The 23,551-nt window shown below is 49.5% G+C and overlaps 2 protein-coding genes across 7 annotated transcripts in view; one reads left to right on the forward strand and one right to left on the reverse strand.

Moving 5' to 3' along the window:
• Positions 1 to 23,551, forward strand: part of IGSF3 (immunoglobulin superfamily member 3) — a 181,689-nt gene that overhangs the window by 64,337 nt on the left and 93,801 nt on the right. For 3 of the 4 annotated variants that reach the window (XM_072330664.1, XM_072330647.1, XM_072330655.1), the window contains 4 exons: positions 3,191 to 3,601; positions 5,207 to 5,614; positions 8,459 to 8,893; positions 9,161 to 12,393. In XM_072330664.1, the coding sequence (XP_072186765.1) occupies positions 3,191 to 3,601; positions 5,207 to 5,614; positions 8,459 to 8,893; positions 9,161 to 9,411 (1,505 nt within the window). In that variant the 3' untranslated portion in view covers positions 9,412 to 12,393. Of the gene's footprint in view, positions 1 to 3,190; positions 3,602 to 5,206; positions 5,615 to 8,458; positions 8,894 to 9,160; positions 12,394 to 23,551 lie in introns of those variants that run through there. The other variant, XR_011902971.1, reaches the window with a different exon arrangement.
• ADPRH (ADP-ribosylarginine hydrolase) lies at positions 12,530 to 22,700 on the reverse strand. Of its 3 annotated transcripts, none has more exons than XM_072330691.1 (4): positions 22,543 to 22,700; positions 19,061 to 21,323; positions 14,611 to 14,971; positions 12,530 to 13,791 (listed from the first exon to the last, which is right to left on the reverse strand). In XM_072330691.1, exons 3-4 carry the CDS (start codon positions 14,958 to 14,960, stop codon positions 13,398 to 13,400), a joined length of 744 nt encoding a protein of 247 aa, XP_072186792.1. In that variant the 5' UTR covers positions 14,961 to 14,971; positions 19,061 to 21,323; positions 22,543 to 22,700; the 3' UTR covers positions 12,530 to 13,397. The 3 variants fall into 3 exon arrangements, with proteins under 3 accessions (XP_072186792.1, XP_072186775.1, XP_072186782.1); XM_072330674.1 differs by having other exon boundaries at positions 20,977 to 21,323; positions 22,543 to 22,697; XM_072330681.1 differs by lacking the exon at positions 19,061 to 21,323 and having other exon boundaries at positions 22,543 to 22,694.

Consider the following 23,551-nt stretch of genomic DNA (forward strand, 5'->3'; position numbering starts at 1 on the left):
ACGCTCCTTGAACTCTGGCAGTGTGGGGCTGTGACCACAGCCATGGGGAATCTGTTCCAGAGCCCAACCCTCAGCCTGGGAATTAATGTAAAGGGCTTGTAATGCTGGAGGACACTGTGTGAGGTAACACGATGGGGTACCCCCACTGGTGCAGGACAGCATTTCTCTGTGTCGTTCAGCAGCTGATATCTGCAGTCTTGGTGCTGATTTGAGGGCCCCAGTGCTGTTGAAGAATTCACTCAGTTTTGTGTGGCTGGTTTATGAAAAATATGAGAGTTGTAACCGTGACTTGTTGCCAGTGTAAATTGAGAGCCTCAACAGCATATGCAGGGCCAATTACAACGTGTCAGAGTATGATATCCTCTTTAATGGCACCCTCTAGGGATCTGGGAGATGTTGTGGCAACAGGATTATGGCTTGTCGATAATATGCAGAGTAGTTTCACCTAGATGTGTGCACCTGTTTCGCTCCCTAAGCAGATGTTTGGGAGGCTGCTAAGAGAACATCAGCCTCCTGACAGCACAGCAGCAGCCACCCGTATCCATGCCAGCTGACATGGCTGCACCCACCACCTGGGTGTTCTGGGCATAGGATCACAGAATGGTTTTGGTTGGAAGGAACCTTGGAGATCATCTTGTGCCCAGCCCCCTGCTATAGGCAGATATACCTCCTGATAGATCAGGTTGCTCAAAGCCCCATCCAGCCTGGCCTTTAATGGCTCCTGAGAGGGAGCACCTACAACCTCGCTGGGTGCTCAGTGGAGCATGCTGTGCCTGTGGGCAACCTGTATGCTCAGCAGACAGAGGCTGAGCTCTTTCCTGGCCGTCTGCCCAGGCACATCCCCAGGCCAGGAAAGGGAGTTTCCCATTGTCAGAAGGCAAGGTTTGGCTGGCTGTGTGCCTGGCATGTCAGTCTTCTTGCAGTCACATTCAGCAACTACAGCTATTTCCATGTCATGCAGTAACTTAAACATGACCTGGCAAGTTGCACGGGGCATGATGAGATCCGCTTTGCATTGAAGCAGCCTTAACTAGCAGGATGGCAGAGCTGTGGCTCCCTGCGGGGCCTTCTGTCCCAGAGGGAGCACTGCAGAAGTCATCATCCCATCGCTGAAGGCCTGGGCCCTGGGGTAGCACCAATTCCCAACGCACATCTTGGTGCTGAGCAACCCTGCCACACGCAGCATGTGTATATGCTGCATTTTAATAGATATAGGGCTACTGACTTAACATACACAGTTGCTATAGTAACAGAGGTTTCCTTAGTAACGGTTGCAGAAAATAATCCAGCACCAATTAAAAATAAACTGTTTGGAAAGGGGGCTGGGGGAGAAAGGAAGCTGCCAAGCATCACCTTCCACGTTATTGGCTCCTCTCTCGGGGACTCAGAAGATTGATTAATGCCTGAAATAACCTTCCTTAACCAGCAGTGAGCCCAGAAGGTGGGATGTGCAGGCAGCTGAGGCTGCTGTCCTGGGCTGAAACAAAGGGGATGGATGGATGGTGTGTGTTGGGCGGTAGGGGTGCCACAGAAATACAGTGATATGATGCTAAATCTCTCCATTAAGTTGAAGTCTTTAATGGGGAAAAGCAAGGGGCTGCTTTCCTTCCTTCCATCCTTCTGCTGTCTGCGTGCCGTGCCCATAACACAGTCATCCAGGCTTTATTAGCATACTTATTAACGCTGTGGGCAAGGCACCAGGATGCCTATCTCTGATACTGTGTCAGAGCACAAAGTGTCACTGTAGCGGGAGTTTCTCCTTTCTGTTTGATGTTGTTTGTGCGTACCCAGTGTCTCCCTGGACTCTGTCACTCATCGCTTGTGCCGGCAGGCATCCGAGACCCTGGGGTCCAGGGGAAGCTGGTAGGAAGGCGGAACTCAAAGTGAGAAAGGAGGCAGCGTGTCTTCCTCGCAAACATGGGATGCGTGGGCCGGGTTTCCAGGGCACGGATCTGCACAGCTCCCCTGGCAGATTTCAGCCTTCTGTGCCTGTAGTGCCGCGCTTCTGCCGTGCCTTTGGTGCCCAGTGGGTTTCATTAAGAGATCTGCAGATTGTGCATGGGGACTTTTCACTCAGCAGCCCGCTGTTCAAGGGGCGCAGCCATGCAAGGTGGTGGTGAAGCTGGGGGAGGTCAGGATGGGCTGGCTGGAACAGCACAGCGCTATGAGCCTTCTGCATCTCAGCTATCATAAACCATTATAGGGTGTTATTGGGACACCCTTCATCAGTTATGCCTAAACGTCAGCACTCAGGCGAAGGTGGTGGCAGAAGCTGCATGTCTTTTCTGCCCTTTAGCTGGTGAGCTTTCCTCCAGGGCATACCCAGTGCAAGTGTCACATGAGGGCGCCTTGTATCCTCTGCAAGCAGCAGTGCCTTTGGTCCATGCTCACTACAACCGCTTGAACACATGCAGGGGAAGGCTCTATCTGCTCCTACAGGGAGGGGGAAATTGGAAACCAGCTTCTCTCTCTCCCTTGCATGGACAAGACCTAACATTGTCCTTGATGCTGTGACCACTCAGCAAGCAGGATGGGAACTGCCATCACTCTTGGGAAGCAAGAGCAGTGGTGTGTCTGCAGCTTCTGTCAAATTACACAACGCGTGGTGCACTTGGGGCTGACACTCCTGACCACTTCCCTGGCTGTAGCGTGTCTGTGGGTTACGTGTCTGTGGGTTACTTGTCCCGCCAGTGTGACAGCAGTAGAGTCTTATTTAATTCACTCTTCCCGGAAATGGTTTTCTGTGAAACTGGTCAACAGCTCATTGGTGTAAGGTGCAAATTGTGTGATTTCATTGTCAAAAAGCTCACCCTTGTGTCTAGAGATCCGTTGCTGAGACAGGGAAGTTGAGTCTGGGTGTAGCCTTCTTGCTGTGTTTGGTGCCTTAGACCACAGTGAAATTGGAAGGGAGGATTTTAGAGGAGAAAGTGTGAAAAAAGCAAGTCTCTTGCTGAAAGGACCTGGAGGGAGGATGCAGGAATAGAAGGAAAGCAAAAAAAAGAGGGCTTTGGTGAGAGAACACCTAAAAGCTCTTGGTCTGGAAGTCCAGTGCAGGTGGGACCCAGGCAGCCACTGGGTGCAGCCACGTGTGCAGCTAGGGGAGAGCTCTTGGGTCCTCCCCAGACAGATGAGTTTCTCTTCCATGTTCATTCCTCACCTTTTCTCACCCTTCTCTGTCTCCCCCTGGCAGTGACCAAGCTGCAGGTCAGCAAGTCGAAACGGAGCATCACCCTGGTGGAGAACCGCCCCATTCCACTCAACTGCTCGGTGAAATCCCAGACCAGCCCCGACTCGCACTTTGCCGTGCTGTGGTACGTGCACAAGCCCTCCGACGCCGATGGCAAGCTCATCTTGAAGACCACCCACAGCTCAGCCTTTGAGTATGGCACCTATGCTGAGGAGGAGGGGCTGCGGGGCAGGCTGCAGTTCGAGCGCTCGGCATCGGGAGGGCTCTTCAGCCTGACGGTCCAGCGGGCTGAGGTCCGCGACAGCGGCAGCTACTACTGCCACGTGGAGGAGTGGCTGCTCAGCCCCAATCACGCCTGGTACAAGCTGGCAGAGGAGGTGTCGGGACGGACTGAGGTCACCGTCAAGCAGCCAGGTACTGCACAGTGTGCTGGTGGGGTCCCTTCTGGTTGGCTGGGTGCTGACTCTCATGCACATCTCGTGCTGAGCAACTGGGGTTCCGCACTCTTCTTGCCTCTCAGCTTTGTCACCCACTCTTTGCATCCTCATGCCTATGCATCCCTGCACAAAAGGATATTCTCCCAGCAGTGTAACCCTCCTCCATTTGGGCTGGGTTGATATACATTCCAGTGTCCTACATGAAGGATGTCAGCCTCCCTCTATCAGAACAGCCACTGTAACCACCCTGGTTTCTTTATCTGCAAGAGCATCATGTAGCAATAGTGTCAGCTAGCGACCTGATGAGAGAAAACTGCTGTGCGCCTGCCTAAGAAAGCATTGTCATGTTTTGCTGCACACAGTCTGTATCTTGGCAGGCGGGGAGAGTCTTATCTCTTTTCCCTTTGCACTGTATGCATGAAATGTGAGTAATGAGCTTAATGAGGTGGGGGAGCTGACTGCTGGGAGGTGAGAAATCTGCTCTGGTGGTGGTTTCTGTGGTAAAGGACATCCCTGGTAAAGGCAGGCCAGCATAAGCTGGGGACGGAGCCCTGATTTCATGCAAAGAGGGGAGGCAGAGGGGCAAAGACCGTCTCTGAGAGCAGTTTGCACCCCATGCATGCTGAGGCAGAGCGTCATTACTTCACAAAGAAGCCTGCCGTGCTCCTGCTTGCCCCAGATGCCTATTTCTGAAGAATAAGATCCTTCAGGCAGGGAGGAAACAGCTGGATAGTGGGACCAGGATTTCTACGTGAATTTTCTCCTGTCTGGATTTGGCTAGCTGGTTCACTGCTGGTCCCAGCTGCTTGTTTCCCTCTGCAAGTTCTTGAGATGGCTGCAGGGCAGTCAACAAGGGGAAAGCTGTGATCTGCCCCCTCCTCTGCATCACATGCCTCTCACTGTGCAGTGCCCATTGCTTACCGGAGCAGCTGTACCAGGGAAGTCCAAGCTGTGCCCCTTCATTGAGGTCGTGAAGGAATTAGGAGTGTACCACACGTCATTTCGCATAAAAGAGCTGATTGCAATCACTCCTGCTGTATCAATGAAGTTATGGAGCAAAAACCAGGGGCATTCCCGATGCAGTGAAACACTGTGTGACTTTGCCCTTGTGCCACTTCTCGTTTTGCAGTGGTGTTTCCCTATAATCGTCCCTCCTCTGCTTTTTTTTCCCTTTTCCCACAGCAGGAGTGCTTACTGGTTGGGGTGTGACCAGCCTCATGCCTTCCACAACAGGAAAATGTGAAAAGATTGAGCTGTGACCTCCCTTCATGAGGTTTCATGCACTCGGGACCCCCCAAATACTAGTAGGTGATGTGGGGTTTCCCACTTTTCTGCACCAAATGGTCGGAAGGCCCTGAAAAATGTCAGTCCCAGTTTCTTTTCCTTCTCTCTTTTTCCCTCCTTTTCCTCTTTTTCTTCATCACACCACAGGACTGAGGGAAGGGCATGTGTGGAAACAAAGGACCCTTGTACCTTGCATTTGAGGGAAATGGCTAGCGGACATGGTGGTGATGAGTTGACAGCTGGACTAAATGATCATAACCTTAATGACTCTTTGTTTTCTTGTGGTCCTTTCTTGCAGATAACCGCCTGCACGTGAACCAAACCCACAAGAACATCACGGTGCTGGAGAACCAGTGGGTGACATTGGAGTGCCAGGTCAGCAGCCGGACCAGCCCCTCCTCACAGCTCCAGGTGGAATGGTACGTCTGGCGGCCAAGCCACCCAGAGAAAGAAGCTGTGGCCCGGCTGAGCCGTCAGAGCACTCTGCGCTATGGGGACCTGGCAACACTAGGGAATCTGCGGGGCCGGCTCCATCTGGAGAGCCCATCACCAGGCCTCTACCTCCTCTCCATCCAGAACGCCACTGTGCGGGATAGTGGGGCCTATGACTGCCGTGTGGAGGAGTGGCTGCTTGACCCCAGCGACCGCTGGTATAAGCGGGCAGAGGACCTCTCCGGACTCACCACCCTCATCGTGAAGCAGCCAGGTGAGAAGGGTCTCGTGTCACTGGCTTTTAGCAGCGCTCTGCCCTCTTGGACCAATGCAACAGGGCACCATCTGTGTGTCACTGGTGGTGGGTCTGGGCAGAGGGTAGGACCATTTTGCTGTGGGCCATGACAACACTTTCTTGGCTGTCTTCAGTGCCCCCTTGCTTTTCTGAACGGAGCATGCAGCAAGCCCTGCAGACATAGCTCAGATAGATCTGGGATTTTGTCACCACTGCACCTGTATTATTTTTATTTTCAACAGCACATTTGTCAGATTCAGTAGAAAAAACTTCAGATGTTATTCACATTTGGATTGAAAGTGAGGCAACAGAAGCACTCTATGCTTCCCAGATGTGTGCCCAAGGTTCCTTGCATAGGAAAAAGGCAGCAGCAGAGTCGAGGCATTCACTGATGTGAAGGCAGTTTGGCATAATGCTGCTCCCTTTTCCACTGTTAAAGAACCAAATGTATGGCATGTGGCTCCATGGCTCTGTGGGTTGGGACCAGGCAACTGGTTACTGGCTAGGAAGAGACAGCCAGTATGAACAAGTGGATAGTTGGTGGCCAGGAGGCATGAGAGACCCTTCTCCCAGCCATGTTAGTGGTTCAGGTGGCCCCCACTACATAACACCACTGTTTGGGCCACGACCAACGACAGGGAGGTAGGGATCAGGATGTTTTTCACACTTTTCAAGATCTATGGGGGAAAAGTGCTGAAGAAGTTTGAAGCAGGGAGAAAATTCCAGTTCTAATCAGTTCTAATAATAGATAACAAGAGGCAAGGACAGTTTGCCTTGGGAAATACGGATTCTGTAGCTTTCAGGCAAGTAACTTCAGATTAAATGCCTGTTTGAAAGGAAGGCTGTAGGTCCAACGAAAGTTACAGTCCTGACTCGCTGGGTACCTTCCAGCTTTAAAAAAACAACATGCTCTGCAAGTATCTTTTGGTGCTTTATGCCTGCACATTTCAGCACGGTGTCAGCCGTGTAGCTCTGCCACAGAGCTAGCAAAATGGTCTGGTTTGGAGAACGTTTTAGCTATAATTCCTTGCAGAGGGGATTTATGCTGCAGAGCAGGAGTTGTCTCAGGGGACACCCCAGCTTTTGTTCACAAGGACCTTGCTCTCAATACTTCTCTGTGTGAGATGGCTTCAGCAGAGGGTCCCCAGAGCCCCCGGGCAGTCCCTGTACCTTGTATGCCTGCACAGTGTGAGTGCAGCACCTCATTCAGGCTGAACATTGCCAGCAACTTAGTGGATGAGGGACTGAATATGAGGGGAAATCCTTTAGGCTCTTTCTGAACTGGGGGAAGATGTGGAGTGGGAAGAAGAGGATGAGTTGGGGGTGCACTAATTCAAGATACATAGATATGTATAAAATGTTTTGTTGTTGTTTGTTTTGCCTTCATGGCAGGCAGTGCCTAAAAATGACTGAATTTAAAAATAGATAGCTTGTGAGTCACGTCTCATTAGTGAGGATCTCCATACTCATTTTCCAGTACCATAGTTGTGAGCAAAGAGGAAAAAAAAAAGCCTCTCAGCATCTTGAGAGCACAGTTCTCTTTCTGTTTAACTTGCTGAGATGGGGGAGGCTGTGTTTGTTTTGACAAGCCATTTCCTTCCCTTCCTCCTTTTTACCTCAGAAGTCTCTGAAATCTCAAGGCTTACCTCATTCCTGTAGGAATCTCCTGAGGAAGATGGGAGCTGAAAACACTTGTGTTGCCTGCAGCCTTAACAGCTCTGGCCTTTCCCCTTCTCCACAGGGAAGACATGTAAGATGGGTGCCATAGTGCAAAGCCCATTCCCCTCCTGCTTGGGGAGGGCACCCACAGCCTGCAGACCTCACTCTGGAGCACAGCAGCACCTAGTGCCCTCTCCCAGAGGGACACTCAGCTACCTGCAAGAGATGGGGCTTACCCTGCTGTCAGTGCTGGAGGAGAAAGGGGCCTCTCCTCACTGAGCTGCTGCCTTGCCCTTCGTGCTGAACTTCTGCATTAGAAAGGGCTTTTTAATCTTTAAATGAAAGCTTAGATCCGGGCTGATTGTGATCCCCAGAGTATGTGTTCCCTGGCAGGATGACTAAATCAGATGTTAATTGCTCCTGAAGTCAGCCTTTAATCAACTCATCTTAGTTCTGGCCACTGTATCTCAGTTAGCTAAAAACATCTTTTTAGCCTTGCAGCAAGGAAAAAAAAAAAACAGAGAAGTGATAGGAAGCGTCCTTGCTGTTTCTGTTCTGCGGACATTTCTGCAGAGAAGCCTGTTAACTAATTAACTTCCCAGCTCACTGGAAAACAAATCTGTCCTCACACACATTAGACATACTGATTTTTCAAGTCCTTTGAGCAGTTTCGGGCACGCTAAGAGTGGAGTGAAATGCACTTTGTTCTGGCAGCTGAGCAGTAGTGATCACTCCTTGGTGCCTGCTGGTACCTCCCGGCACATCCTTTAGTGTATCTCTGTGAGCTGCAGTAATGCAGGGCCATCAGTCAGCTAGATGCACTTTGAATCTGAGCCAGGCACAGCACAGCAAGGTGAGGATGATGCTTCTGTGGGGTTGGCTGCACGGGTACTTGTGGGACTTGGCAGGTTGTGTCAAGCCTTTGGGTCTTGCACCTGGCATTGCAACTGGTGGTTTTCAAGAGGAGGATGGATGTGGCACTGAGGGACATGGTCTGCCAGCAAGGTGGAAATGGGCTGATGGTTGGCCTGGGTGATCTCATTGGTCTTTTCTGACCTTAATGATTCTGTGATTCTGACCACGATGGTGTGTTTTCGCTGGGAAAGGGTGGTTTTTCAGGCATTATTTTGCTCCACACTCACCTCTCCTCTTTCATTATCTCAGAGCCCTCCTTGCAGGTGGACACGGCCACTGCCAACCTCACGGTGCAGGAGAAAGAGTCCTTTCAGCTGGACTGCAACATTCTGTCCCGCTCCAGCCCAGAGTCTCACTTTGCAGTGACGTGGTACAGCCTCCAAGCCAAAGAGGTGGGTGGCCGTGCTGAGGAGGAAGAGAAGGAAGAAGAGGAAGAGAAAGAGGTGGTCCTGAGTGTGGGCCTTGACGCCATCTTCAGCTCTGGGATAGGTCGCTGGCAGGACCGCCTGTGTTTCCAACGGCTCTCAGCAGTGCTCTTCCGCCTGACGGTGCTGCAGGCCAGTGGTGCTGACACGGGCAACTACTCGTGCCGTGTGGAGGAGTGGCTGGCAGACCCCAGTGGCGTGTGGTACCGGCTGGCTGAGGAGGAGTCAGGCACAGTTGCTGTTCACGTGCAGGATACAGGTGAGAAGAGCCAATGTCCCTGAGCATCCCACGCTTTCTTCTAGGGGGTTCTCTAGCACTCGTGAAACTCTTAGTGGGAGAGAAATCCAAAACATGGCCTGTAATACATCTTTTCTGCTGCTCTGTTTTCCACTATTGATGTCTTTCTCACAGCGCGATCTCCTGAATTGATACAGATTAATAAGCATTTGTTTTTATGTTTCTGAAAGTTTATAGGCTGTTGCGTTGCAGAGAAGGTGTAAAATGTGACATCTTTCATCTTTTCAGGTTCCACCCTGCAGTCTGTCATCTGCTCCAATGACGCCCTCTTCTACTTTGTCTTCTTTTACCCCTTTCCCATCTTCGGCATCTTGATCATCACCATCCTCCTGGTGCGGTTCAAGAGCCGGAACTCCAGCAAGAATTCAGAAGGCAAGAACGGGGTTCCCTTGCTGTGGATCAAAGAGCCACACCTCAACTACTCACCCACTTGCTTAGAGCCGCCGGTGCTCAGCATCCACCCAGGAACCATAGACTAAAGGGGCAGAGGCTCCCAGGGGGACATGCAGAGAGAGAGAGAGGCAGAGGCACGCCAGGAGCCCTGAGGAAGAGTGGTTCTTGTTCTTGTTTCAGTTGTTTCAGCATCTGTGCTCTGATGCGGCGGCAGAGCTCTGTGGAGCACACAGCTGGCGTGGATGGGAAGGTCCAAGGCTTCTTCCAGCACCTGTGGGAACACACCCAGCCACCAAGATAGACCAGAGGTCTGTGTGTTTGCTGTACATAGCGGATATTCCTCTCATTAATTTTTGATCCCATCAGTTGTTGTCCTTTGGGACGTTACTTTTTTGTCGTCGTTTCTGTTTAGTCTCCCAAAGAACTGTAAGCTTCCCCCTCTCTCCACAGTGCAAAGAGTTCCCGGGGTGCTTTTGGTCCTGGGACCACCTCTTTGGAGGTTAATGTGTCTGTTTACCAAAACAGACCTTGTTTTTCCTCCTGATACTTTGTGCCATGGTGAAGAAGGTCTTTTTCCCAAGGTGTGCTGAGCCAGCTACTCCCTCTTCAACAGCAGATAAAGCCAGGACCACGTCCTGATGGGCAAGTTGGGGTATTGGAAAGTCCATCTCAAAACTGGCTGTAGCCTCAACATCTTCATGCCTCCAAATTACTGTTCTCTCAGGAGGAGGCAGTTCACCTTTTGGGAGCATTTCCTGGTATTGGAGAACCTGAATGCTCACTGCACTCGCAATCAGGACAAAAGCAGTTTTGTTTTACTTCAGGCACTGAATGAGAGGATTGAAGGAAGATACCTGAAAGCTCTGACTTTGTCGGTTGCCAAGAGAGTCCTCTTACAGTCCAGCATACCAGAGATTGGCTTCTCCGTGTCTCCATGCTGCCACCTCTGACAGCGCAGCTCCCCTCTGTGCCCTTCTTGCCTGGGGTGGGTGGCTGGATCCAGTCTCTGAAGGCTTCAACTTGACCAAAGTAATGACTAAAGAAAGGGGGAAAGAGAAAATGCCAGAGGTTGGATTTCCTGTCCCTGGGCAGCTCAGCCAAGGAGCCTAGTTATAGCCACACAGTGAGGATGTGCACGTAACCTCATGTCACCAGGGTTTCTAGAACCTTGCACTGCTTCCCATTGCGGGCTTGGCCTGGATAAGGAGCCTGCAGCACATCTGCACCTTGGGGGCTCCCATGTCCCTCTGGGTTGAGAGAAGTCTCCCATGTGTGTGCCTGCGTATGCCATCTCCAGGGCTTTAGGAGGAGAAACCATTTCACCATAAGCCCTCCCTCCTGGCAAAGTCATCTGCTGTTGTTGTGCACAACCTCTGTGACAGGAAATGCTGTTCTTTCTGTGAAAGATATGGCTCTCCCAAAGCAAACCAGGGCTCTCTCCACATGGGGCACCTATGCTTGAGTACCCCATACTGCCAAGTACCCCTGCTGTGTCCTGTGGAGGAAACCGCCTCCTCCCCGATACACCCTAAGCATTTTGTCTGGCGGAAGAAAATGTTTGCCAAAAACGGCCTTTTGTTGTCTTCCTTGATGTCTTCCTGGCAAATCCAGCCATTTCTTTTTTGCAGCATGGCTGAAGCCAACTGAGGCAGATGGGTGCAACCATAAGACCCCCTCCCTGCCTTGTCTGAGAGAGGTGCCATGCCTACAGCTGCCGTCCCCTTCAGGAGGGTCAGACAGCTCTTTGAGAAGAGAAGGGAACCTCAGCAGATGCTCTGTAGCACTCATGGGTTGATCCCTGATGCCTTGATATTTTGGAGGTGGTGAGGCCTCGGGTGGGAGATCTGCACAGCACATTCTCTAGAAGATGAGCTACAAGAGGAGCTTGCATCTTCCCACATGGATGCAGACAGTCCCATTCCAGCGATGGGAAAGGCCACCAGACATTTGTTGTTGGCCACCTCTACTCCTCCACCAGAATGGCATTTGGTTCTTCTGCCAAGAAGCCCAAATTTCACTCATCCCTCTGCGAAGTCTCTCTCCTTGAGACATAATTGCTTACTGGCCCCATATGCATAATTATGCATAATATCACAGTTCTATATATGTATATATATATATATATATATACACACACACACACACATATCACGCACCCACGCACTTGTCTTCCCTTTCTGGATAAGAAGTCTACAAAGAGAGGAGTGGGATGAAAAGTGAATGGAACTGAAGAACCGTGACATGATCAACAGCAGCTGCAGCCAGTGGGTATTGTTTCATAAATGTAGTGTCTCTTGTACATACTGCTTCAGGGCAGGAACTGCAATTCATTTCAGCTTTAAAGGAAAAAGTCAGCAGGAGCTCTTCTTCCTTGGAGATCATGTGCTGCATCTGAATTGAGCTCCTCCTCCCAGCCTGCCACCCCAGCAGCACTGCCCGGACCAGGGCTCTGGTGGAGGGCTCTCCCCTGGTCATCTCCCCATGGCCAAAACTGGTCCCTCCCCAGCCCAGCAGCTCTTGCACCGAGCACAGGCTTTGCCAGGAAGCGGCGCCTGTGATGGTCCCCAAGAAGGTACTTTGCCAGTGACGTTTCTTCATTGTTCTGGCCGCGTGTTGCCCATTCTCAAACGTCTCTGTTTTTATAGGCGAACTCTAATGAGTTCCAACACGACGCTTTTCAGACCACTCTCTCTGCTGTAACTTTCTGTTATGAACCCAAGATGAAAGAGAGATAGCTTATCCATGCATGATGTCGGAAAAAAAAAATGTTTGGGATTTTTTTTTTTTTTTTTTAAAGAACAAAACAAACTTTGTACTATGTTGCACTAAAACATGTTTTATACAACACACCCGAGAACTGTAGTAAACTGTGTTGAAATTGTGATTCATATTGCTGCTGGTGTTTGTCTGATCTGGGCTTTCACTGCACCTTTATGCTCAGTCTCTGCATAACGGTGTGCTGAATTCTGGAGCCAACTCCCCACACTGGGCAGCCTCTCCTTCCAGCCTTGTTCCCCACTGCACCAACTCCATCCTCCCCAGCAGTCTTTCACCACTCATCCAGGTGGAGCCTGTGCTCCCAGCATACTCCCCTTTCCCATCCCCTCCTTCATCCCATCACGGACATCCCAGGGCGATGTATTGAATGGGACACGCTGTTTTTGAAATTGCTCTTGAAATAATGAGTATTTTACTGTGTAACAGTCTGGGTTGGAAGAAACATTTTTTAATAGAATAATCCACGGTAAATGGTAAGCAAATAACCATTAACAGAAATAATCGTTGCTGTAAGCAGATAAGTATAATTGACTAAGAAGCTGCTGAAGTTGATGTAAAATGCAACCTCCTAATGTTCTCTTTATACCCACCCTTATCTTCCATACAGGTGTGGTCAGTAGGGCTTATGTCCCTTGTTAACTGAAGCATGGAGTGTGATATATTCCTTCACACAGAGCAAAAGTGCCATGAAGCTGCACAGTGCACTTGCAGCAGCCAGAGTTTTTGTTTCTTTCTACACACATACAAAACAAAGCAGTCTGCTAACATAATCACACACGAAAGCTTTCTTGTTCCTGAGGCAACTGGCTGTTTGCTCCCTCCCCTAGCAGGCTGTCTGGAGCAATATCTGTTGTAATTGCTGTGCAGAGGAGGAGAGCTTTTAGAGCTGGTGGCAATTCTCATTGACAGTACAGTACAAGGTGATGAGCTTGTATTAGCCATTGCTGGTTTACTGCAAGGCATCTCTGCCAGCCCTGTAGTCAGGTGTGAGAATCTCTGACCCTCTCTGGCATGCTTAGTGTGGCAGGACCCTGTTTTAGGGCAGCTTTTGTGCATTTTGCTGCCTGTCCAGCTGCTGGAGCATTGCTGGCAGCGCTACAGTGTGTGCTCCTCCTCCGCTTGAGACTCAGTCACTATGCAGAGAAGGAGGGAAGTCTCAGCTCAGCTGCCTGCAGGTTGGGTATGCTGCTGTATGCTCCCATCAAACCATCACCGAGCCCTCAAATGGTCTCCCTGCTGAAGCGAACATGCTGACAGAAAATGCAGGCATCACCCTGGCCTACCCTCAAGTCCATTAAGCCTGGGAAATACGGTACAGCTCCTTGGCCACCTGCTCCAGACGCTCCCTGTACTCCAGGTTGGCATAGAGGGAGGCAGCAATGCCACGGAAGCCGTGCATGGCCCCCCACCAGCAAGCTGCAATGGCAGCGGTAGAGTCACTGTCTCCCCCGTGGAAGAAAGCACGGTGAGCCAACTCTGTCCAGGAGCCCCCTGCACCCAGCAGTGCATCGTAGGCAATCATGGGGGCATCATGCCCACTGCTGCCCCCCCAGCCGCTGTAGCTGAGGGAGGTGTAAAAAGAATCCCTCTCTTCCACACCGTACTTGGAGGGGAAGGTGGGTGGCGAGATCCCGTCCAAAATGCCTCTCTTTTTCAGGTACGCTTTCCATTGCTCTTCAAAATAAGACCTAGAATCACAGAATCATTACAGTTGGAAAAGAGCACTAAATCACCCAGTCCAACCACCAGCCCATCCACACCATGCCCACTAACCATGTCCCTCAGTGCCACACCAACACGGTTCTCGAACACTTCCAGGGACAGTGACTCTCCCACGTCCCCGGGTTACCTGTGCCACTGCCTCACTGCTCTTTCTGAGATGTTTCTTAATTCCCAACCTGAACCTAGGGTAAGAGGAGTCCTGCTGTCAAATCATACAGACTGGCTGCCTGAAAACATGCCACCAAAAAAGCCCGGAGCGGAAGCTCAGCATCATGGCAGGTGACATCCCCTGTTGTTGGAAGGGACAGGATTTACAGTAAGAGGCACTGAGATTTCCCCTCTCTCCAGCCACATGGCTGAAGGCAACCCAGCACCTGCCACTGTCACCTCAAAGGATTCAAAGGCTCAGACCGAGAACTGAGTCATCCATAAGGTTCAGAGTGCCTCTCTGCAGCTCCACACTGGGTGCACGTCCCCATTTGGTTACCACTTTCAGACTGAGCTCAACCCCATGCCTGGTTCTGTTCCCCAGCCCTGCTTCTCATCTTTCATCACATCATGGCTGAGGTGAAAAGCCTGGTTGCATCATGTCGGGTCCAAAAAACACTACATGACACTAAACCTGCCATTTGTATGTTAGATGCATTTTTCCCTTGAGACTTTCTAAGCCAACTGCATCCCATGGCAGGTCTACCACAACATGACTCCTCAAGCTTAGGTATGAACAGAGCTCACCCTCCTGTACTCTAGGTTTGCTCCCCACAGACCCCATCCCAGCAACTCACCAGTGCTTCATGTTCTCCTCCACGAAGGAACCAGCGCCACGCACGTAGGCCTTGGCACTCGGCAGCACATCCAGCAGCTTCTTCCCCCAGGCCTGGGGCGGCACGCCATTCACCGCAAGCGCCGTGAAGAGGGCAGAGGCCAGAGAGCCCAGGTAGCCAGTAGGGTTGTGGTGGGTCATCCGGCCGCTCTCAATACTGACTTTCACCAACGTGTCCAGCTCGGCAGCACGGTGGAAACGCAGCCCAATGCACATGGAGCGCATGGCAGCCCCACAGCCACCCGCTCTGGAGCTGAAGGGAGCTTTCCAGGTCTCTGGTCTTCCCGGGTCCAGATTCAGTGCGTTGTCCATACATGTTCCACCTGGGCAGGGAGAAAGAGCCAGTGCTGGTAATGCACCCCTCTGGAGCACAGCGTTGCCAGTGCTACATGCAGGGGGGTTTCCCAGGGACCATTACTCAGTGTAAGGCTTCCCTGAAGAAACAGCTGCTGTCTCCTGCCTGAAATTGCCAGCGTACCTTGGGTATTCATTCCCAAGGAAAGCCAATCATTCTGGTTTGTGAAAATAATTAAAAAGCCCAGGGGTGTAAAAAACAATCCCCTGCTGATTTATGTGTGTAACTGTTAATATTTGTATTTCATGTTTCTTGATAGCATCTATGAGGCGCACACACTGTGTACACTAGGCATCTTAGGCACACACGGATCTAGACACCTAGATGGACATAAACAGAAGGGATATTGGGAGGGCCATCAGATCACATCGATCCCAACCCACTGCAAGAACGAGTACCTCTCCTTTTTTCCTGATGGGATCCATTAATGACACAGAGCCACCAGGCCACCCAGGAATCCTTCCCAGTACCACTAGGAAATGTTCTCTGCAAGAAACCCAGATCTCCCTTGCTGCAGTTTGGCTTTGTCAGAAAGTGATAAATTAAGTACTTGCCTCATCGCAATAAGGTTGCGATCCGGCTTTGCCATATTTCTCCTAAATCAGCTGAAGAATGCAACTGCACTACATCAGATCAAAAATCATGCAGAGGAGCCTGAGTGGGTCAGAGCTCAGACCCAAAGGGCCACACGTACCGTACATACCCCCATGGACAAACCCACCCTGAACTGTTCTCCCCAGCTTGAGTCCATGAGTGTTTGCAGGCGTTTTTAATATCCCATGGTAATCAGAGCCACAGTTTTGTTATGCAAAGTATTTCACAGAATAGTAGGCGTTGGAAGTGATCTCTGGAGATCATCTAGGCCAGCCGCCATTTAACAGTTCAATTCCTTTCTAATTTTTAAATGCTCCATTCCCCACACTATTCAAGCCTGTGAACTCTTCGTCCCTGCTCCTCAGCTCACCTGCTCCATGCAGATGCCCAACCCCAGCCCAGCTCTGCTTCTCCTCAGGTGGGATGGCAAACACTGACTTCTCTCTGCCCACTCCCATCCCTTTCTTATTTCTGCTGTTCGCTTTTCAAAGCAATGACTCTGCTTCTTCCCGTGCTGCATATTTGGTAGCATATTAGTTAGCCCAACACATCTATGGGTAAAGCCACCTGCCCAAACACGTCCAGATTTCACTGTGCAGCCACTTTCTTCAGCCATGAAACAAGTTGGGAGTGCTAAGCAGTTGGCTTGTGTGGAAGGAAGGGCAAAGGAGTTTTAAACATCACATTATTTTTGATTCTCTTTTGCCTTGCCTTTTTTAACCTAGTTTTCTCTTCTGGACAGTTCTGAAATATTTCTCCTCCAGCACAGAATAAAGTCTTGGGCGGATTTCAGGTAACTTCGTTTAGCTATTTTGGTATGTTAGACAACAGCAAAGCTGGATTTAGAACGCTAGGCTTCTCTCCCCATTTTGTTCCTGGTGCTCACTCAGAAAGCCAAGCTAAGTGGGAGAGAGTAGCAAGGAAGTAGCTTGCTCAAGAAACTTCACACTGCCAGGCAATTCTGCTCTCTCTGGTGCAGTTTGACCTCCATGGCCTGGGACGTTGCCAACCACAGTGAGACACTGCACTATATACTCTACAGAACAGTTTGCTTCTTTTCTTGCACACATAAGCTTGGCACTACGACTTGGTATATGGCAGTCTATTTTACAGCTCCCTTGTAATCAAAATATGTCCAAATCCAAGCACAGCTCTAAGATCGCCTCCCAGCTAGCAATAAATCATGGTTGGCTGCTGCCAGGGATAAGGTCACATGGATGATTTCACGGTCCTGATCTGAGTGTCTGTAGCATCCTTCTCTTCTGACAGAGCTGCTACATTACGGGAATATTAGATCGGTGTGGGATGCAGCTCTCTGTGCTCGCTCGCTCTGCATGGTTGTCTCAAACTGAAAATGCAGCTTCACCCTGTTGCTTTCAGACTGTTTGCCCAGCCTGTCAACTGAAATGAACTTTGAGAACGGGAACACCCTATGCAAGGGTTCCCCATAGGAAAAAAAACAGGTTGCCGATCAGCGCAGCCCACGCTGTCAGGCTACTTTCATTCTCATGAATTCCCCACAGCATGACCCAGGCCCAAACCTGTGCTGCAATTTCATCAGCCATAGTGTGCCTACACGCCAGCCTCTTGCATGATACACACTGCCCAGTAGATGAGCCCTGCTGCTTTTGCTGGGCCACTCAAACCCTAGCTCTGCACAAATGTTCTTGATGCATCCTTCAAGGCTGGGTTGGATGGGGCCCTGGGCATCTGATCCACTGGGTGATAAACCTGCCCACGGCAGGGGGTTGGAGCTGCGTGAGCTTAAGGTCTCTTCCAACCCAAACCATTCTGTGATTCTGTGACTCTTCCTGCTGGTGATTTACAGTGTGATGTCTCAAAAGTAGGCATGCATTCGAGCCTCTAAGTAAGCTTTCAATGGAATGGATTAGTTCAGTGCTGGGTGCTATGCATCAACTGTAAAGAGTGATATCAGTATCATTGCCAACTTTGTTAGGGTTAACTGGAAATGGAAGCATTTTTCAAATCTAAATATACTACGGAAGTTTATACAACTGTAAGAAGACCTCCAAAAGATTCTATTGGACAAAACCATGATAAAAAAGCTGTGCCAATCATCCTATGTGCCCTTAGTTAGGTGGAACTCTTGGTGGGGAGAGAGAGCAAAGGAACCAGGGCAGTTTAAAATCAAAATCTGGCCAACAAAAGGAGAAAGATTTTTTGCAATCCCATTGGAACTGCAAGAGAAACAGTTTGTCAGGACACATCTGGGCAGGTTGAGAGCAGGCAACAAAACGGTGCTCGAGAAGAAGCGAGACTGTTCTTTTATTAGCTGCAATTGAAAGGAAAATGAGGAAGATGACAAAGCTTAAGCTGTTTTGCAACAACAAGAAGACAGTTGCTTGCACAATATACGTATTACTTTAGGACATTACTACTAATAACCTTCAAATGAAAAGAAGAAAGTAGAACAAAGCAGTGTGCAACAGCTAGGGCTCCCGAGAGCACTGTAAATTACTATGCTTTTAAACAGTTAAAATGTTAAGCCATTGGAAAACTGATGATGGGAGACTAAACTGAAATCACACTCTTGGGCCTTCTGAGAACCAGATTTTGGAGGAACTGCTGTAGGAGTCTCTGAAACCAGAAACTCAGGAAGCCTACCAAATCCTGGTTAGGCATTGCTTTCACTACCAATAACCAAAAAGTGACCTGAGGAGGGGACTGTTCCAAGAAGCAACAAGTGTATGAAGAAAGATGGACTGCGAATGTTGCATGTACAACTAGATGGTATTTCTGGAATGGAACAATATCACAGAATCATAGAATGGCCGAGGTTGAAAAGGACATAATGATCTAGGGTCACCAACCAGTCGCACTGCCCAGAGCCACAATAGGCTTTCATTTCATTTATCTAGACTCTCACATGAATGCAGATAGTAATGGTTGCTTGGGAATTGTCAGTCCATATAACAAAGGTGGGTTAAAACAACCACGTAGCCATAGGTAGAGGACTTGGAAACAGAATGAAAGGCAACAGTTTTGAAGAGGGTTTACTGGACAGTTGTGCAGGCCATGTAGTTATATGATGAAAAAAATACAATCAGGGCTGTGGCCTGTCACAAAAGCCATAATGGAGGTAGGGATTAATTAGGCTTTGAATTAAGACAATGAGATATATGGCCTTTGTCTCTGCTGTGACTGTCTGATGACTAATAAAGTTGTGGGAATCCCTTTATTATCATAGGTTTTGGTTTTCAGATCTGGATTCCCTTGCGTGGGTGAGCAGTGTGACTTTCCCCCCATATTCTGGGGGAATCTCCTCTCTATTGGGTGAAAATTGCACCAGCAAATTTCCATTCTCAACCTTAAAAGCTGCAATTCCCCAGTGAGTATTCAATTTGCCCAGAAAAGCATCATCTCAGGTTATACTCTCAGTTATAATCTATTATGAATTGCCATAAGAAGTTACTGACAGGCAACTTCTATTGTTAGGACTTACCATTACATCATGGAGACCCTGGACTGCTGACAGCTTTTCAGGATATGAATTAGGCATTCCCTTTAGTAGTATGTTAGTAAGCATTAAACAGCTTGGTGTCAGATTTCAGCTTTCAGAGGCCAAGACCAGCCCAACTCCTTCCCTGTGGTTGCAGCAGGAGCACTCCTGAGTACTATTTAAAGAGTATTTTCAACAGGCTTCCATTTTTTCCACATTACTTTCTTTCCACTCCAAAACATTTTGATGTCAGTGTCCATGGATGCAGTTCCCACAGCTGCACGTCTTTATTTAGTCAGCTAACCTGACCTTTTCTTGTCACTCCAATTAGTTGCCATAGCTAATTTATTTTGAAATCTTTCATTTCCATGTGAGAACAACGCATGGGCGCAGTTACCCACCTAAGGACTGCAGCAGGCATGCTATCAACCATTAATCACTAGCATTTCAGTTTTAGACTATTTTCAGCTTAGGTTTTAGTTACCAAGCTTAGATAGCAGAGGCAGAATTAGCTTCCAGTTGTTGCCTCACTGCCAGCTGTGGTTGCTCCATCTTGGCAGAGCCCATCAGCTAGGGGACCTACAAGACATTCCTCTGCCAAAACAGCAGTGATTGTGTTGAAATTTTAACCTGCTGATGGCTGCTATCCTGACAAGCATCATAACCCCCTCTTAAATCTTTTATTCATTAAGCTACTCTGACAACAGAGATTATCCATCATGCAGAACGCTGATATTTGCATCCTTTACAAGAGGGTTGGAAGTGGCCACAAAAAGGCATGCAGAGTAAATTCCTGCTTGAATTTCTTATCTGGCTTACCATAGAAATGCACAGCTCTGTCACACTATGCTCAGTGACCCTAAAAGAATAATGCAAGGTATCTTCCCAGGAAAATATCTTTAATGTCAAGCCAGAACATTCCTGATATATCTGGGGCTTTACCAATAGGCAAGTCTGCAACCTATTTCTTTTCACTGTATGAACTCTGCATTACATCGCAGCATTTGATTGTCCCTAGACAGTTTGTGATGCTGAAGTAGCCAAAAGTAGCCCAGACGCAATTGTTCATATTTGATCCAAGTATCTGGATTAAGCTGGACCATCTGCACAGAATAAGACAGGGTTGGTCAGCAGGCCTGGGTGAACCAGGAATGATAGGAATATATTGCATGCAGCTTGGCCACTGCAGCCTGCCCACTTATCCTTCCCCAAGCTGCTGCACCCCCTACATCCCTGCTGATTGTGGGCTGAGCGTGGAACACTGAGTTTACATGCAGAAACAGAACCTGGAGCTACATGGCTCAGAAAAGATAATTGTGATCTGACTGTTCAGCTGCAGAAAATGGACATGCAGAACTAGCCAAAATTGGGTCTTGGGCTTAATAAACTTAATTATTCCAAGCAAGGATTTCTGCACATTAAAATATATTTTATGTGCAGTGTATAGCATTTATTACCAGAAATTCTATATTAACTCTCTGTTTACATGTGCTGCTTTAAGATGGCTTGTTCTACATGGCTGGAATCATGTTCTTCCTTCAAGAGTGTAGGAAAATACATATTCCCAGTGCAAAACCTAGCATTCCTCCCCTGAGCTCAAGACCAGGCCTCAAACACCTGTAAGAATGTCTTGTAAATATGGGCAAAATGTTGTCTTCTCTTATCTAGTTCTGAGAAGCCCAAACCACTTCAGCCTGCCTTTTTCCTATTCCCTCATTTCATCCTGAAACTGGTAGTGAGTGTAGAAAACTTTTGTCTGTGCATGCAATACAACCAGTGAAATCAACAGACAAAAGCAGAGCCTCGAGGTAAGAAGCAGGGCTGGCCTTGGCTCCAAGCTGCAGGAAAGTGAGAGATGTTAGCCACAAGGAGAGGAGGCAGAGGGCAGTCCTGCCATGGCAACACAATGGAGAAGTAACCTGGAGCTCTGTCATCCATGTCATTCATGCACTCCTTGTAGTTCTTTGCAATCAGGGAATAGAGATGCGTTAAATCTGGATTCTTCCCAGCAGCTACCAGGGCTTCGGCCGTGGCCAGGTGCATCACTGTGTCATCGCTGACCCTCCAGCCTTTGATGCTGAAGTTGCCAAGTCCCCCCATGGCTGCCAGCTCCCTGTGGATGGCTGGGCCACTTTTCAGGAACTCCCATTTTGCATTGTAATAGCCCAGCGTGTCCCCCAGCGCACTCAACACCATTGACGCCACATAGTTTTCCATTGATTTAGGACACAGTTTTTGCCCGAGGACTACTTCAATGAAGAAAGCACTATGAAGAAAAGGGAAAAAATTAAAAAATTAAAAAAAAAGGATATTAAAAAAAAATAAAATTATTTCTCAGTTTAGTTCAACTACTAAACCTGTGGGAATATATGCCTTCAAAGCACACCCTTCTCTGTGGATATTGGCAGGCATGTGCAATGTGCACGCATGTGTTGGTAAGTCTGTGTGAGACCAGCAAGGAAGGACTCTATTTTGCCCTTCTAAGGTCCCATTTGGAGTACCGAGTCCAAAACTGGATCCCCCCGGTACAGGAAGGATGTGGAGCTGTTGGAGTAGGCCCAGAGGAGGCCACAAAGATGATCAGAGGGCTGGAGCACCTCTCCTATGAAAGCTGAGGGAGCTGGGTTTGTTAAACTTGGAGAAGGCTCCACAGACTTCATTGCAGACTTCCAGTGCTTGAAGGGAGCTTACAAGGGGAAGGAGTCTGACTTTTAATATCATCTGGTAGTGAAAGGACAAGGGTAACTGGCTTTAAACTAAAATAAAGGAGATTTAGGTTAGTTGTTAGGAAGAAATTCTTTACTCAGAGGCATTGGCACAGGCTGCCCAGAGAAGCTGTGAATGCCCCGTTCCTGGAGGTGCTTAAGGCTGGGCTGGATGGGGCCCTGGGCAGCCTGAGCTGGTGGGGGAAGCCCTGCCCATGGCAGGGGGTTGGGGCTGGGAGATCTTTAATGTCCCTTCCAACCTAAGGCACTCTATGATTCTGTGAACATGCAGATAATAAAACACCTCCTATCAACACTTTTGCCAAAGATAGCTCGCAGGAATCAGGAGATCAGAACAGGCTCCCAGCGTCTTTCATATCACAAAGATAGCTTGAGAGTGAGCCCCACATTTACAGATGCAGAGTGAGTCTGTCTGCCCTCCAGCAACATAGGGCAAGGCAAACCGGGCAGAGAGGGGCTCTGATCAACACTTGGCCCATACCCAGAAGCTGGCTATGGAAGTGTGTGTTGATATCGGCAGTCAGGCACCTGAGTGGGTATTGTAAACAACATTTCCCTTCCGGCCAAAACACTTTAAGCCTGCTGCTTTTTACTTCTGCCCTCGATATGGCTAAAGAACCCATTAGTCTCCCTTCATCACTTGACTCAGGAAAAATGCCGAAAGAAAAACCACAGACGCGGCAAACATCTGAATTATTAATCATCGCTGTGAGACTTTGCTGGGGGAGAGCTTTGCTGCTACACATCACCGCTACTTACAGGGCCAGGATGGTAGCCACGGGATTCCGGTACCTTGCACCGCCTCTCCCAACCATCTGGCAGGGTACCAGCTGATGTTACCAGCCCCTTCTCCGGGCCAATGCAGATCTCTCGGCAGCTGACAAGGCCTCAAGGATGGTGGCGGCGGCAGCGAGTGTGTGCGTCACTGCTCTGCGACGGCCCAGCCCAAGATGGGGGGGAGGAGGGCGGGAGGCCTGTGCTGGTAGCACAGAGCTGGATGTTATCAGCCATAGCAGCTGCAGCGGGGCTGCGAAGGAGCCCTTGAGCGGAAGAAATCACAGTGCCCACGGCCCCAAAGCGGAGAGGAAAGCAGAGGCTGCCCAAGCAGCAAGGTGGCAGCTGAGGGAAGCACTGGCCCTTGCTGACCCCAACACGCTTCACACCCACGGACCCCCAGCCCCTCTGCTCCACTGCTTACACCCCACAGCCTGGCTGCTCCCGTGTTGGCCACTGCTTCCTCTTCTGGGCTTCTTTCTTTTTCAGGATTCTTTCCTATCTGAGCACCTTTGGGAGCCAAACAGTCAATTGGGAAATGAAGTCACCATGTGGAAATGAATTCTTTTGTTTTACAAAACCATTTTCAGCCTCCTCCCTACGCTTCTACTGAAGCTGTGCACTGGTTTCCCAAGCACAAACACACCCCTTTTAGCCCGACCCACAGCCTCCTCCTGGCTGTGAGCACACTTTGGCCTTCAAGCCCTGTGAGCCTCCAGTATCTGCCTAGAGCTGCCGCAGGCAGCATGGCCCCTCACTGAGCTAGGCCTCCTCTGGACTCATCCCTGCCTTGGCTTATGTCAGCAGTCCTGCTGCCTTGCATCTGGATACCACCATCTCCTGCATGATCTACACTTTGTTTTTTGCCCTTGTGGCACCTGCATGGCCAAATGTGCACGTGTTACTGAACGTGCAAAGAAGCAAAAGACACAAGAAACAGGAGCAAGAAACGGGAATGAGCGTGGCTAAGGCCACCACGTGCAGAGCCTGAGCC

This window comes from Excalfactoria chinensis, chromosome 1 (genome assembly GCF_039878825.1).
Source record: "Excalfactoria chinensis isolate bCotChi1 chromosome 1, bCotChi1.hap2, whole genome shotgun sequence".
Classification (NCBI taxonomy): Eukaryota; Metazoa; Chordata; class Aves; order Galliformes; family Phasianidae; genus Excalfactoria; species Excalfactoria chinensis.

Bases quoted from the DNA above. Each gene is read 5' to 3' on its own strand.
- ADPRH (XM_072330674.1), bottom strand. From the start codon at position 22,598: ATGGTTGGGAGAGGCGGTGCAAGGTACCGGAATCCCGTGGCTACCATC. The intron at 21,324-22,542 runs GTAAGTAGCGGT...TTTTCTTCATAG, and splicing joins GTGGCTACCATCCTGGCCCT to TGCTTTCTTCATTGAAGTAG. The intron at 14,972-20,976 runs GTTACTTCTCCA...CTCCCTGCCCAG, and splicing joins CATGGATGACAGAGCTCCAG to GTGGAACATGTATGGACAAC.